The sequence below is a fragment of the Epinephelus fuscoguttatus genome, linkage group LG1, assembly GCF_011397635.1.
Source record: "Epinephelus fuscoguttatus linkage group LG1, E.fuscoguttatus.final_Chr_v1".
In the NCBI taxonomy this organism is placed as follows: Eukaryota; Metazoa; Chordata; class Actinopteri; order Perciformes; family Serranidae; genus Epinephelus; species Epinephelus fuscoguttatus.
In genome coordinates, this window is record NC_064752.1 from 40,852,833 (window position 1) to 40,869,924 (window position 17,092).

At 42.2% G+C, this 17,092-nt stretch overlaps 1 protein-coding gene across 1 annotated transcript in view; it reads right to left on the reverse strand.

The window, feature by feature from the left end:
- Positions 1 to 220: 220 nt before the first annotated feature.
- Positions 221 to 17,092, reverse strand: part of LOC125888953 (deleted in malignant brain tumors 1 protein-like) — a 32,616-nt gene continuing 15,744 nt past the window's right edge. Inside the window, 8 exon segments of the mRNA XM_049576607.1 lie at positions 221 to 345; positions 411 to 481; positions 3,343 to 3,402; positions 4,463 to 4,584; positions 4,664 to 4,731; positions 4,813 to 4,857; positions 16,114 to 16,446; positions 16,727 to 17,037. Coding sequence (XP_049432564.1) covers positions 221 to 345; positions 411 to 481; positions 3,343 to 3,402; positions 4,463 to 4,584; positions 4,664 to 4,731; positions 4,813 to 4,857; positions 16,114 to 16,446; positions 16,727 to 17,037 — 1,135 coding nt within the window.

Genomic DNA, 17,092 nt, shown 5'->3' on the forward strand with positions numbered 1-17,092 from the left:
TGCTCGAGACCATGACGTAATTTTGATCGATTTCGATAACCACCGATAGAGCCACATCGACCAAACAAGCAGATGAAACAGCCTGGATTCAAGATGACTCACCTGAGGATGATCACCCAGACATCCAAGGAGAGCAACTTCCAGTTCCCTCAGATATGTCAGACAAAGAAGACCCTTAATGATGGATAAAAACAAGGACACGTGTACCTGGCCCGGAGGGTTACTGGGGCCCCGCCCTGGAGCCAGGCCTGGGGTTGGGGCCCGTGGGCGAGTGCCTGATGGCCGGGCCTTCGCCCATGGGGTCCGGCCGTGCCCAGCCTGAACCAGCTACATGGCCTCGTCCCCCTGCAGGCCCACCACCCACAGAGGGATCCAGAAGGGTTCGGTCCAATGTGGATTGGGCAGCAGACCAAGGCGGGGGCCTTGGCGGTCTGATCCTTGGTTACAGAAGTTGGGTCTTGGGACATGGAATGTCACTTCTCTGGCAGGGAAGGAGCCAGAGTTTGTGGAAGAGGTTGAGTGCTACCGGCTAGATATAGTTGGCCTCACCTCGACACATAGTTCTGGCTCTGGAACCCAAGTCCTTGAGAGGGGCTGGACTCTCTCCTTCGCTGGAGTTGCTCCGGGTGAGAGGCGGAGGGTCGGGGTGGGCTTTCTGATAGCCCCCAGACTCTCTGCCTGTACGTTGGGGTTTACCCCGGTAGACGAAAGGGTTGCTTCCCTGCGCCTTCGGGTTGAAGAACGGGTCCTGACTGTTGTCTGCGCTTATGCGCCGAACAACAGTTCAGAGTACCCACCCTTTTTGGAGTCCCTGGGACGGGTGTTGGACAGTGCCCCGACCAGGAACTCCATTGTTCTGCTGGGGGACTTCAACGCTCACGTGGGCAATGACAGCGGGACCTGGAGGGGCGTGACTGGGAGGAACGGCCTGCCCGATCTGAACCCGAGTGGTGTTCAGTTATTGGACTTCTGTGCGGGTCGCAGTTTGGCCATAACTAACACCATGTTCAAACATAAGGATGTCCATCGGTGCACGTGGCACCAGGACAGCCTAGGTCGCAGGTCAATGATTGACTTTGTAGTCGTATCATTTGACCTGCGGCCATATGTTCTGGACACTCGGGTGAAGAGAGGAGCAGAGCTGTCAACTGATCACCACCTGGTGGTGAGTTGGATCAGATGGTGGGGGAAGACGCCGCGCAGACCTGGCAGGCCCAAACGAACATTAAGGGTCTGCTGGGAATGCCAGGCGGAAGAACCTGTCCAGATGATCTTCAGCTCCCACCTCTGGGAGAGCTTCGACCGCGTCCCAAGTGTGGAGGGGGACATTGAGTCCGAATGGGCCTTGTTCTGCTCTGCCATTGTCGAGGCAGCGGTTGTGAGCTGTGGCCGCAAAGCTGCCGGGGCCAGTCGCGGCAGTAATCCCCGAACCCGCTGGTGGACACCAGAGGTGAGGCGGAGCCGTCAGGCTGAAGGAGGAGGCCTACAGGGCATGGTTGGTGTGTGGGTCTCCAGAAGCAGCTGACGGGTACCGGCGGGCCAAGCGGAGAGCAGCGGCGGCAGTCGTGGAGGCAAAAACTAGGGCGTGGGAGGAGTTCGGTGGGGCCATGGAGGAAGACTATCGATCGGCTCCAAAGAGGTTGTGGCAAACTGTCCCGCGCCTCAGGGGCGGAAGACGGCAACTTGCTCACACTGTTTACAGTGGGGACGGGGAGCTGCTGACGTCAACTGGGGACATTGTCGGGCAGTGGAAGGAATACTTTGAGGAGCTCCTCAGTCCCACCAACACGTATTCCAGTGAGGAAACAGAGACGGGGGTCTCGGGGGCGGGTCGTCCAATTTCTGGGGCAGAGGTTGCTGAGGTAGTGAAACAACTCCGAGGCGGCGTAGCCCCGGGGGTGGATGAGATTTATCCTGGATATCTTAAGGCTCTGGATGTTGTAGGGCTGTCCTGGCTGACACGCCTCTGCAACATTGCGTGGACATCGGGGGCAGTGCCTCTGGAGTGGCAGACCGGGGTGGTGGTCCCCATCTTCAAGAAAGGGGACCAGAGGGTGTGTTCCAACTACAGGGAGATCACACTCCTCTACCCGGTAAGGTCTACTCCAGGGTGCTGGAGAAGAGGGTCCAGTCGATAGTTGAACCTCAGATCGAGGAGGAGCAATGTGGTTTTCGTCCCAGACGCGGAACCATGGACCAGCTCTTTACCCTCGCCAGGGTGCTGGAGGGGGCATGGGAGTTCGCCCAACCAGTCCACATGTGTTTTGTGGATTTGGAGAAGGCTTACAATGATGTCCCCAGGGGCATCCTGTGGGGGGTGCTTCGGGAGTATGGGGTTGGTGGCCCTGTGCTAGGGGCCATCCAGTCCCTGTACCGAAGGAGCACGAGTCTGGTTCGCGTGGCTGGCAGTAAGTCGGACCTGTTCCCGATGAGGGTTGGACTCTGCCAGGGCTGCCCTTTGTCACCGGTTCTGTTCATAACTTTTATGGACAGAATTTCTAGACACAGTCGAATGGTGCAGGGTGTCAGGTTCGGTGACAGGAGGATCTCGTCCCTGCTTTTTCTGGATGACGTGGTCCTCCTAGCTCCATCGAACAGTGACCTCCAATTCTTGCTGGGACGGTTCGCAGCCGAGTGTGAAGCGGCTGGGATGAGAATCAGCACCTCCAAGTCTGAGGCCATGATCCTCAGCCGGAAAAGGGTGGATTGCCCACTCCAGGTCGGTGGGGGGGGTCCTTCCTCAGGTGGAGGAGTTTAAGTATCTCGGGATCTTGTTCACGAGTGAGGGTAGGATGGAGCGGGAGATTGACAGGCGGATTGGGGCGGTGTCAGCAGTGATGCAGGCGCTTAACTGGTCTGTTGTGGTGAAGAGGGAGCTCAGCCAAAAAGCGAATCTCTCGATTTACCGGTCGATCTACGTTCCAGCCCTCACCTATGGTCACAAGCTCTGGGTAGTGACTAAAAGAATGAGATTGCGAGTACAAGCGGCCGAAATGAGTTTCCTCCGCAGGGTGGCTGGGCTCAGCCTTAGGGATAGGGTGAGGAGCTCAGACATCCGGGAAGGACTTGGAGTAGAGCCACTGCTCCTTCACATCGAGAGGAGCCAGTTGAGGTGGTTCGGCCATCTGGTAAGGATGCCTTCCGGACGCCTCCCTTGGGAGGTGTTTCGGGCATGTCCAACCGGGAGGAGACCTCAGGGCCGCCCCAGGACACGCTGGTGAGACTACATCACCCGGCTGGCCTGGGAACGCCTCGGGGTACCCGCGGAAGAGCTGACGGAAGTGGCTGGGAAGAGGACTGTCTGGGCTTCTTTGCTGAGGCTGCTGCCCCTGTGACCTGGACCCGGATAAGCGGAGGACGACGATGACAAAGATGAGAAGGATGGCATTAGAGGTGTAGAACCTGAGGAAAGAAAAGAGGCAACGGGTGCAATGGAAGGAAAGGGTGAAACAGTCCAGATGAATACAGAGGAAAACACGGATACAGATTATTCTGTCCGGAGATCTGAGAGAAACCGTCAGCTGCCACGACGGCTTGATTATACTAAGTTAGGCAATCCTTTGATCACAGCAGTGAAATCACTCTTTCAAGGACTGTCCACAGCTTGGGCGGAAGACATAAGTGATGGTGAGGAGGCTGCTCAACCCCCTGCCTGGACCCCTCGAGTAATCATCATTTAACTGTCTACCATGCACAGGGACGTGCATTAGTTCAGGAGGGGAGGGTGTAGCCCAGGTAGAAAAAACACAATTAGATAGAGTATTTATTTTCTTTATTTTATTTGTTTACACTGGCAAAGTGTTATATATCCTATTGCATTTGAATGCACCGCTCAGTTCACATAACCCCATGTGGGGGTCAATAAATCAATCAATCAATCAATCAGTTTTATATATAAAGCCCAATATCACAAATCACAATTTGCCTCACAGGGCTTTACAGCATACAACATCCCTCTGTCCTTATGACCCTCGCAGTGGATAAGGAAAAACTCCCCAAAAAAAACCCCTTTAACAGGGAAAAAAAACGGTAGAAACCTCAGGAAGAGCAACTGAGGAGGGATCCCTCCAGGACGGACAGACGTGCAATAGATGTCGTACAGAACAGATCAACATAATAAATTAACAGTAATCCGTATGACACAATGAGACAGAGAGAGCGAGAGAGAGAGAGAGAGATGCAGGTAATGACAGTAGCTTACAACAACATTATTGAAAGTAATAATATTATAGTTCTGGCTACTGTGGTACAATATGTTGAAAGTATGTATTAATATCTGGCAGTATACATGTGTGACAATAGTCATGTGTATAATAACAGTAGAAGTATGACTAATGACTAATGATGGCAGCAGCAGCAGGAGGCATCTGGCAGGACCACGGCAGCAGCACAACCACACACGTCACGCTGTCCAGGCACTGCTGCGATGTGAGTTAGTCTGAGAGACAGTGGACAGTGGTACCTAGTCCTCAACAGCCAATCAGGGGCTATACGGGCCACGTTCAGCCTGTCAGCTCGGAGGTGAAGTGCAGGTGCGTTGTTTTTTTCCTTTCTCATCTCAGCCATGGGAGTGAAGGCAGCAACCTGCTAAGAGGACAGAGAAAAGAGGAGAAAAATCCCGAGATAAACAGTGACAAGAGAAAGAGAAAGCGAGCACACTTACCTGCTGGAAGTTCGGAGCCGAGTGACTACACGAAGGAGACGAGTAACGTTGGTAAGGCGAGTTGTTCACTGGATAAAAAGATGCTCGTTAACACTTACCGTCGTCGCCATGCTAATGCTAGCTCGGTGTCTCACAGGCCAGCCACGTACCTTCCATCTGGGAGCCGCTGCAAGCTCCGACATCCACGTGTCCGGCTTTGAAACAGAGCAATGGTGAGAAACGTGTCTCTTTAGCTGCTCTGATGCTATTTTTCTGCTCTTTCTCAAGTGTGCTAAAGAAAGCAGGGGTGGTATTACAGTGAACTGTGGTGAATAATGGTGCAATGTTTCCTATATGTGTATACTGAGTATATTTTGTTATTTTATGCCGATGTATATTTTAAAGGGGAAGTCTGTTCCCATTGCCAATTTAAAAATAAGTAATTTGATATATTATATGATGGGAGTAAAATAACATTTTATTTTGTATGCAAATTATTGAAGGAATTTAATTCATTTCAACTGTGAGTTTAAAGTAACCTGGAAGGTCATTTTTGTTGCAGTTTCTCTCTCACTAGTAGGCCTATAGTGTAGGAGTAATTAAGCACACTTCTTTAATACCTCTGAAATGAACTCGTGTACTGTGATTTTATTTGTACATGTTATCCTATTTTGATATGGTTATGATATATGATATTTTAAATGTTAATGGTTACTTACCATAAGTATTATTTAAATAGTGTTCACATCAACAGTTAAATATGTGAGTACTTGAATGTTTAGTTCTCCTATTTGATATACTGAACACTGAATGTTGTACAACAAAACTGAAGCTTTGAGATTTGATTATATTGAAGATTTATGTGTGAGGTTTAATGCAGTATTTAGCATTTTTGACATTTAAACCTTTAATGATGCATCTGAGAATAGAGTGTAATAGATATGACCTTGTTTATAGGTCAGGTTTATTGAGAGGACGGGGAAATCAGAGGACCAGGACAAGATTCCAGTCGTGACGGATGGCGAGCTAAGAACTTTGAGGAAGGATCACAGCGAAGGAGATACACACGTACACTCACACATACACAGATACACACATATTACACTTCCATGAACCTTTAAGAAACAGGTGCACCTGCAACAATTTTTTATTTTATAAGGGCCCCAACGGACATTCTTATTTCATTTGTGTGCATACTTTTTTGTTTCTGGTCATTTGGGTTTTTATTTTATATTTTTTGTACAAATTGAGCAATTTTCTTCATTCACTGTAAAAAATACAAGAGTGGCTACTCAACATTTATTCTTGTGCCTGATTCATTATTGCTGCTCAGCATATTGGCTCCTAACGAATTTGGTGTCTTCTGATTCTGGCCAGGGTTTATTACTAGTCCAACTTGTTATTATACTGTAATTCACTTTTATATCACTAAAATTGGTTACATACACAAATCAGCTTCACGATAACTCGCAGCATTCACAGACAAACACTTGTGTTAATCCGGACACATTTTCCCCAAAAATACAACATGCTAATGTTATTAGCACAAGCCTATGGCATTTTACATTGTATAATTTAGCCTAGCAACTAGCAGCTTTTGGGGCCCACCCGCTGTGCTGACAGGCCACGGTGCCGACGGTCCGCTGTGCCAACAGTCCGTTGTGCTGACGGTCCGCGTACACACTTACACACAGTCGCACACAATATCAGCGATGATCAGTTCTGAGGGAGGGGGCAGCTCATTCCATGCATGTAAATACTCTCTCCCTCGTGCACGTTTAATAGCGAGCCCATGTGACCAATCCCTGTCGGCTTTCACTCCATCTATAACTCGCTCTACCGAACTCTCTCTCTGATTTTCTCTCTCTCTTTCTCTCTCCGCCCTCTCTTTAACAAACGTTTTCTCTTTATATCCACTCATATCTACTACTCTCTCCCTGCGCTGTCCGCAGTCCTGAATCAGTGGATGGGGGTTGTCAATTCTGACACAAAATGAACAATTCAATTTTAAAATAATTCTGAGATTAATTAGTCTCAAAGTACACTGTTGTTTTCGACAGGAAAGAGCACACAGAGACGCCAAATTTTACACTATTTTTTTGCTTTATTTCACCATTTTCGTCCAAATTTTATGACAAAATATATGTAAAAAGTTTGACTTTTTTTCCTGGAAATTGTATGACTTTTTCCAGAAATGTTATCACTTTTTTACTAAAATTTTCTGTTAACATTTTTTTTAATTTATATAAAACTATTTTAAATGTAAATACAGAGACTTTTAGGAAAAGTTAGGTAGGTTACCAGCAGTATTGTATTTTTTTTTTTTTTTACTGAGCAAAGTTACGGTACTAATCAAACAGTCTGTAAGCTATACAGTCACTCACTTGTTGACAGCAGCCAGCGGGGCATTTGCCATGTAAGACAGGAAATGCAGAGTGGGCTGGTCGAATCTACTATAGCCAGTTCAGCTGTTAAGAGGTCAAGCACTTCAAAGAATTGACATCTGTATATCTCCTCAGGATTTCCCCACTCATGTTGCACAGCACCATCATCAAGGCGGCGCGGTGGTTGATGCACTGGAGGCAGGACAGGTGCTTGGATAAGTGCGTTGTTCTGTGCGTCAGCATACAGACAGTGGAAGGACATTTCTGACCGCAGTCCTCGATTGTGCGCGCTAAGCATGTTCACACTGGACTGGACAGTCTCTGTGGATATGTCCTTTGTTTGAAAGACACGCGCCACCTCTTCCGCAGCTGAGAACAGCTGGAGACAAATCTTAAAGCCCAGTTGAACTTCAAACTGTGTCATCAGTGCCTTCACCCCAGGGGCTTTCCTCACTGCTTCTGTATTCCCTCCTTCACTGATGATTTTGTGCACGAAATCACTGCTGAATTCGTGCTACCAGCCTGCGCAATTGCGCATCGATGTCAAAGAGCAGGGCCTCGCACCCCCCCTGCAACGGCCCTGCACAGAATTGTTTTGTGAAGTTGTAAAAACTGATCTTTATACATTTTTTTCGTTGAGTAAAAATATACTTTGAATTATGGAACTGATTAGAATCGTTTCTTGTCAATAAATGTTTGTTTGGACTTTTTGTACCTAGGCTGAGCATAATTGTGTTTCCCTCTCTCTCTCTCCACTTACCCGCGGCTGCTGAGCAAGGAAAACCCAGATGTCTTTATTAATTTATATAATTATTTATATAATTATTCATATATAATTATATTATCTTATATACTATTAGCATATATATTTCCTCTCTCTCTCTCTCTCTCTCTGCTGCTAATAACTCCTGAGGTGTAAGTTTTAAAGTGTTTTAATATCAATTTAATATGCCAGTTTTGGAGAGAAGATAACAGTTGCACTATCTATCTATCTATCTATCTATCTATCTATATGTATATATATATATATATATATATATATATGTATATATGTGTGTGTGTGTATATATATTTAATAATACATTTATGTATTTAATTCCAATTTTAATTAATTAATGACATTTTTAAGTAATTATTTAATGGTGTATTTATTTATTTAATTTTGGCACTTTTAGTCCTCCATAGCCTGCTGCACCACTTGGTTGTTATGTGGTTAGCACCCTTGGTCACCACTTTTTTCCCATCATGCATCACTGTGAGGAGAGCTGTAAGGTAACTCGGGCAAGGCTTTTAGGTAATGGCCTCCAGGACATGCTTAGCTATTAACTAACGTTACAGGGCAAACGTAAAGTAATGAATAACTAAGTAGCTATGTTAGCTATGTTTGGTAACGGTATGCTAGTGGACAACGATTGACTCCTAATGTTTACCCGTTACTTCTGTACGAGCTTGGTATTTACATGAATGTCACTTAAAGCTCACAGAATAACGTGATTGAAAAAATGTATAGAATTAATTAGAGACTTTGTAATTAATTATGTCAAGTAATTGCATTTTATCAAATAGCAATATTTGACACTATAAGTTAGGTTTTTCAGTTCCAATAAATTTTGGTTGATGAGTTCATCAATGAATAGACATATACGTGAACTTGAACAACAAAAATGTTTATTTTTCATCTGTATTTAGATGTGCATTTTTCATCTGAGATGAAGATTAGTGCAAACTCAAAGTGCAATTATAGCGAGACAATTATATTCAACATTTTAAGACCTTTTGCCTCTGAACCCCGATTTCTGGTCTATTGTGGGCTGGCTTCACTGTTTGCCTGAACCAGGACTGTTGTAGTTAACATGAGCTCTGGTGTCCGTGCTTGCAGCAACATACTGTATTTTGCATTGAGGTGATACCATAGGCCTGAAATGAAAATTACAAATGATCTTCTGATTGCTTCAGACAAAGGACTCGTCTCTGTACTTGTTTTATTAGATCTTAGTGCAGCGTTTGACACAGTTGACCATCAAATTCTGCTACAGAGACTGGAACACTTAATTGGCCTAAAAGGTTCTGCACTAAGCTGGTTTAAATCTTATTTATCTGATTGTTTTCAGTTTGTTGATGTTCACGATGAATCATCCTTACATATTAAAGTTTGTTTTGGAGTTCCGCAAGGTTCTGTGCTCGGACCAATCCTATTTAGTCTATATATGCTTCCTTTAGGTGACATCATTAGAAATCACTCTGTAAATTTCCATTGTTATGTGGACGATACACAGTTGTATTTATCAATGAAGCCTGAAGAAAGTAATCAATTAACTAAACTTAATAACTGCCTTAAAGACATAAAAACCTGGATGAGCACCAATTTCCTTATGTTAAATTCAGACAAAACTGAAGTTATTGTTCTTGGCCCCAAACAACTAAGAGACTCTTTATCTGATGACATAGTTTCTCTAGATGGCATCTAGCCTCTAGCACTACCGTAAGAAACCTCGGAGTAATATTTGATCAAGATTTGTCTTTTAATTCTTATTTAAAACAAACCTCACAGACTGCATTTTTTCATCTGCATTATATTGCAAAAATTAGACCTATCCTGACCCGAAAAGATGCAGAAAAATTGGTCCACACTTTTGTTACCTCTAGGCTGGATTACTGTAACTCCCTATTGTCAGGTAGCTCTAGTAAGTCTTTAAAAACTCTTCAGCTAATTCTGAATGCAGCGGCACTTGTACTGACAGGAACTAAGAAACGAGACCATATTTCTCCTGTTTTACCTTCTCTGCACTGGCTCCCACTCTAAATGGTCAGGCTCCGTCCATATGTTAGAGAGCTCATACTGCGTTATTATCCCACCAGAACACTGCGCTCTGAGAATGCAGGGTTACTTGTGGTCCCTAAAGTCTCCAAAAGTAGTTCAGGAGCCAGAGCCTTCAGCTATCAGGCTCCTTTCCTGTGGAATCATCTTCCTGTTGCGGTCCGGGAGGCAGACACCGTCTCCACATTTAAGACTAGACTCTAGACTTTCCTCTTTGGCAAAGCTTATAGTTAGGGCCAGCTCAGGCTTGCCTTGTACCAGCCCCTAGTTAGGCTGACTTAGGCCTAGTCTGCCGGGGAACCTCCTATAATACACCAGGCACCTTCTCTCCTTCTCTCTCTCTCTCTCTCTCTCTCATGTCCTGTTACTACATCTTGCTAACTCGGCCATACTGCATGTCACTAACTCGGCTTCTTCTCCGGAGCCTTTGTGCTCCACTGTCTCGCAGGTTAACTCATGTCACAGTGGTTGCTGGATAGTGTGACGTGTGTGGTTGTGCTGCTGCTGTGGTCCTGCCAGATGCCTCCTGCTGCTGCTGTTATCATTAGTCATACTTATACTGTCATTATACACAAATGATTCTTGTCACATATGTATACTATCAGACATTTATATATACTTTCAACATATTGTACCACAATAACCAGAATTATAATTATAGTATTATTATAATAACATTACTTTCATTCATGTTGTTGTAGGCCACTGTCATTACCGTCTGTCCTGCATCTCGCTCTGTCTCTGTCTCTCTTTCTGTCTCATTGTGTCATACGGATTACTGTTAATTTTTTTTAATATCTATATATATATATATATATATATGTATATAATTGATTGTAATTTTCAGAATGCAAAAGGAAACAGGAAAACAAAATAGGACAACAGAGAAAGAAAAACAAACAAACAAACAAGCATGACAGCACCTGAATCACAAATCATAGCAAAATGGCAGCATCGACAATATACATCACAAGACAAGCACAGCACAAAAGGAAAATTTTCTCCATTCCTGTATTAGGTTACAAGTTTTCAAGGAAGAGAAGATGAATTCTTAAAATATAATTACAAAAAAGAAGGGAATAACTATCAATTGGAATTCATTCTGAAAGTCAATCCACCCCTCTGTAGTAAGTCTGAAATTTCATATGGCAGATGCTCTAAAATTGGTTGCCATATTTTTTTAAAAAATTGTATTGTTCCCCCCTAAGGTAGCAGAGAGGCTTTCCATTGGTAAGACCTTTTAAATTTCTCTGTGCCACTGCATTACTGTTGGGGGTCTGTCTTTAATACAAAATACATCGTCTAGCTAGTAACAGGAGGTTTGTTATAAGAGTGTACTGAGAGGGGTTAAGATCAACACCTTCTAGAGAGAATCCCAACAGAAACAATGCAGGTTCCCTTTTAATGTCCATGCCCAAGATTGTACAGAGCTCTTTTTTAATATTTTTCCAAAAACGTGCAATAAAAGGGCATTTCCATATTAAGTGAAAATAAGTTCCCAATTCTTTCTTACATTTTTTACACATGGGAGATATACTGGAGTTGCATTTATTGAGAAACTGGGGTGTACATTGTAGCCTGTGAAATATTCGGTATTGGCTCTCATTTAACCGATTACATAAGTTATATATACTTGACAATGAGAATATCTTCGACCACTCTTCCTGGCTAAATTGGATTCCTAGGTCCTTCTCCCACGTACTAATAATTTTATCAATGTTATATTTGTCCAAGGACTGTAGCTTCTGATAAAAAATGGAAATAAACTTTTTTGTAATATTTGGAGTGAGAAGAAGGTCATCAAGAGTGTTCCTAACATACTTATCATCAGGAAACTTGCAGGCAGAGAATATAAAATGTCTGATCTATAAATATGCAAAAAACAATGTGGAGAATATTCCATATCTAATCTGAAGTAGCTGAAAAGACATAAATGTTTCTGCTTCAAACAGGTCTCCGATTGTTTTAATACCTTTTGTAAACCACTCTTCAAAAACCCCTTTCCCTTGTCCAGGTAAAAAGAAGTTATTGTTAATTATTGGTTGAAGGGATGATGAAGAGTTTTGATGACCAGTTACCTTAGAGATATCATACCATTTTTTTAATGTATTGCTTACAATTACGTTTTTTTTTAATATTTGATGGGAGCTGGGCATTACCTGACAGATAGCTTAATAAGGAATGGGGGTGGCAACACCAGGAGTCAACATGGGGTTTTTTGGTTTCTAAAAAGTTATGTATCCATTTATAAATTGTTTGAGCATGGCAAGCCCAGTTATAATGAAGAATACTTGGTAGGGCTATCCCCCCTCTGTTTATAGGAAGTTGCAGTGTTTTAATTTTCACTCTGGCTTTACTCCCATGCCATAAATATCTGGAAATTTACTTTTCTATGTCCTGAATTGTGTTTTTTGTAGTATGTAGAGGGAGCATTTACATTGGATAAAGAAACCTCGGTAGTATATTCATCTTTATCAGGCTCGCTCTACCCAACCAAGATAAGGGTAAATCCATCCAGCGATTTAGATCTGTTTTTATTCCTGCAAAAATATTTCTAAAATTTTGTTTGTAAAGATGGTCAAGATTTGCAGTTATTCTAATTCCAAGCTAGCTAAATCCAGATGGTGACCACTTAAAAGGGAAATCAGCAGGCTGGTTAAGATTCCATAAGGGGAGAGCTTTGGATTTCTCCTCCTAATCATTTCTGCTAATGGCTCAAGAGCTAGAGCAAAAAGGAGGGGTGACTGAGGGCACCCTTGGCGCGTCCCTCTCTGGAGATAGAATGGGTCTGAGCTATGTCCATTTACAAGTACCTTGGCCATCGGTGTTTTATATAGTATTTTCACCCAATTGATAAAAGTATCCCCCAACTTAAACCTTTTCATTACATCAAATAAATACTCCCATTCAACCCTGTCAAATGCCTTTCCTGCATCTAACGATACGGCAAGAACATTGGTTCTAGTGGTTTGTGAATACTGGGTAACATTCAATAATCGCTGCATATTTGAATGGGAGTGCCTATCCTGTTTGGTCAGGATTAATCAAATTTGGAAGGAATCTCTCCAGCCTGGTATATACCAAGTAAGGCACACCTGTGCAATAATCATGCTGTCTAATCAGCATCTTGATATGCCACACCTGTGAGGTGGGATGGATTATCTCGGCAAAGGAGAAGTGCTCACTAACACAGATTTAGATTTGTGAACAATATTTGAGGGAAATGGTCTTTTGTGTTTATAGAAAATGTTATATATGTGTGTATATATATATATATATATATATATATATATATATACCAGCGGTGCAATCCTCATCCAGCTGAAACTTCTCCCATGTGCCAATCGTGAACTCGTTATGATTCCTTCAGTGTTCAGGAGGTTTTTACAGGGAGCCAAATTATCCACAGAAGGCTCCTCCTCTTCAAAACTGTGGATTTTTGAGATTCTTAGGTCCTTTTATAATGTCTGTAATATCTTGCACGTGTAAATGTTATGTTGAGGCCTGTATATATATTGCTCTATATTGTTATAAATGTAATACTCATAAATTGAACCGTGAACTGAACTGAGCAGCTCATCTTCACATGTAGGTCCATTGTTTAAAATCCACTTTGATTCATCCTTGCATATGCAGGCACAACCATGTGCAGCTGAAAATCCCTTGGGGCGATAAAGGTTTTCATTCAATCTTATAATTTTTTAGAGGGGCATTGAGGCCAGACAGAGAGTGAAATTCCTGCCCTGGTTCCTGGTTTCAACAGTTGCTGGCTGAACTGACAACTGTTGCTGGCAGATTTTATCAACCCTAGTTAGCTAATGAAGCTAACATAAAGCTAGATCTGTGCATTGGTTAATGATGGCCTTGGCTGACTTTTGAATGTTTCCTGCTGACTCTTTAAAATGAGAATCATTTGTCTGATGTGTCCATATTATGCACTTGTTGGCTACATGCATAATATTGGGTTGAATCGCTGAGGCAAAAAATCACTGTCCTCACTTGTAAAAGTCATGACAAGAAGCATTGTTCTTATATTGCAGTGAAGCTAATTAGTCCTAGCATATTGTTTTATTAAGAAAAAGATCAGACTGTTATTTCATGCTAATGTTTTGTGCTAAGTGAAATTGTGTGATGTAAACACAATAGTAAAAACTTAGGTTGAGTACACCACTGAATTTATGTTTACACATATTTAGTGTTTACAGGGATGTTAAGATGTTCTGGTATCAGGTATCTCCACTAGTCTGTGCTGTTCAGACAGCTGGGAGTTCTTGTGGTTCAGAAAAAAATAGTGAAATGGCTGACTGACCTGTGTTCAGACTTCACTAAAGTTATGAGGAAAACTCAGAGCATGTTGGACTGTTATACTTCCCACACACCCATGTCGCTTACACTAACATTACCTGGGCTTCCAACTTTACAGTTTAGTTTGGAGTGAGATTCAGTATTGCTGAAGTCAGTGCATTTTATGAGCAGTGTTGGGGCTAACATGTTACAAATTAACTGAGTAACAAAGTAATGTCTTACTGTTATCATATTACATTTGTCTGCAATGAAGTAAAAAGTTACCTGGAATGATGACCACAACATTTCTGCCTTCTTTTTCCTATCCCAATGTAATGAACTTGTTTTCAGAATATATTTCTATATACAAAAAGAAAAGGGAGGGAGTCATTTAAAAATGTTTCTTTGTGTCTGCTATGTGTAAGTAAGTATGCAAATGTTGTGCTCTTTTAAAGTTCTCCTGCTTATAAGTGGCCAAACAAACAAATAATGAAGCTTTAAGTACAAGTTAACACCAAACACCTTTTTGTGTAGATCAGAAAAAAAACCTTTATTGTCCTTCACAAGGCAATGTTAATTGGACTTTTAGGCTTTGACATGGCTCATAAAACATGCACATAATGTCAACATGTTGGATAACAATCACCAAACACCTCTCTATTGTGAGGCTACATGAATGTTTAAATCAACAAGGTTACATATCTGTATTCTTCTCCAGTTAACCTGATCCATGTCTTATCAAAGCATGCAGTACATCTATTAATATACACCCAAAGACAATGTTCTGTTAGAAAGAGGGAATCTTGGATGGCATGAGGGCTAAAAAGGGCAACAAAAACTAAATCAGTGATGCTTTCACGGTCTCATAAATTGTTTAACACAAATGTCCTGATATATAATATATATATATATATATATATATATATATATATATATATATATATGTATATATATATATATATATATATATAATTACATTTTTATTACTTAGTGAGGCTTTATTTTTTCCATGTCACTGACTGAATATAAAACAGAAAAGATTTATTTAGAACAATCACAATTGTACAAACCCACTTATTTGCATTTCATCATTTGTATTAATACTCAAATATTCATTGCTATGATTATATTACACAAAAGTACAAAGGTAAAGTATGAGAAATTACACTAAAGAATGATTAAAGTGAATTAGTAAATCATTCAAGGAAAAACAAAAATCAAAATAATCACTTATCAGTGTTTATCAGCTCACTCCATTATGATGTCAGTCCATCCCTAAAGATCAAAATGAAAGGAGAAGAAAACATGTTTATAAAATCCATACTGTTCACACACAATGTTGAGACATCAGCTCAGATACCAGATTGTATTTTGTACTCACAGGTGATTGGTTAGGTGACCTTCAGTGTTATACTGACACGAACTGGATACCATACTGTTTTATTTTTTTTTTATTCTTTTTTTTTTTTTGATAACAAAAAGTCACAGTAAAAAGTGAGGTCAATACTAATATGACCAAGTACAGTTACCTTGAAGAAATTTGACTTCTGCTCCGTAAGTTCTGTATTATATAATTTGCGATCTGCAGCTGACACATGTTTGATAGAGATTTTGCTTTCACTTCAACCAGAAATTACCAGAACAACTCTACCTACCCCAACATCACCAAGTCCTCCAGTGAAATTGGTCACACTGGAGGACCTTGTGGAGGTAGAGTAGGTATGGTTGTCATAGCAATTTCTGGTTGAGGGAAAAGCAAAATCTCTGTTAAACCACATAAAAGCTGCAGGTTGTATTCACACCAGTGTCGAGGTAAACATCACTTTCTTCATTGGGCTTGTTCTGCTATGACTTTTTGTGACTTCTGTTATACAAAAAAAGGCAACTTTATGGTATCCAGTTGGTGCCAAGATACAAGGTGCCATTTCTAGTTATAAGAGAACAACACAAACTGAAGTCTGCTTACTGTGTGGAAACACACTTACCTTCACAGATGACACTAGCATCCTCAGAATGGCGACAGTTGTGGTTCCCTAATCCGCCATGTGGACAGTCTTGCAAAGAAGACTCACGTCCTGAACACTGAAGGTTATCTAACCAGATTTGTCCAGTGCCTTGTCCAAAACGTGCCCTTTGTGGTGCCTCCACAGCCCTGCCACAGCCCAGCTGTCGACAAACCACCTGAGCGTCATTCAAATTCCAGAAGTCGTCACACACCGTTCCCCACTGGCCATTGTGGAAAATCTCCACTCTGCCAGAGCAGCGGCTGTTAGAGTTGACTAGTCTCACTGGAACACTTGGTGTTGGAGGAGCAATTTCTGGTTGAAGGAGAAGCAAAATCTCTGTCAACCACATGACAACTGCAGGTTGTATTCACACCAGTATTGAGCAAAAGTCCAAGTTTCTTTAAGGTAACTTTACTTGATTACTTAATCATGAGGGTTGTTTGTTTCTGTGAATTTTTGTTTTTAAAAAAAAAAAAAAAAAGAAAAAGTCAACTTTATGGTATCCAGTTGGTGCCAGGATATTAGGTGCTATTTCTAGTTATAAGTGAACAGTATCAACTGAAGTCTGCTTACTGTGTGGAAACACACTTACCTTCACAGATGACACTAGCATCCTCAGAATGGCGACAGTTGTGGTTCCCTAATCCGCCATGTGGACAGTCTTGCAAAGAAGACTCACGTCCTGAACACTGAAGGTTATCTAACCAGATTTGTCCAGTGCCTTGTCCAAAACGTGCCCTTTGTGGTGCCTCCACAGCCCTGCCACAGCCCAGCTGTCGACAAACCACCTGAGCGTCATTCAGATTCCACAAGTCGTCACACACTGTTCCCCACTGGCCATTGTGGAAAATCTCCACTCTGCCAGAGCAGCGGCTGTTAGAGTTGACCAGTCTCACTGGAACACTTGGTGTTGGAGGAGCAATTTCTGGTTGAAGGAGAAGCAAAATCTCTGTCAACC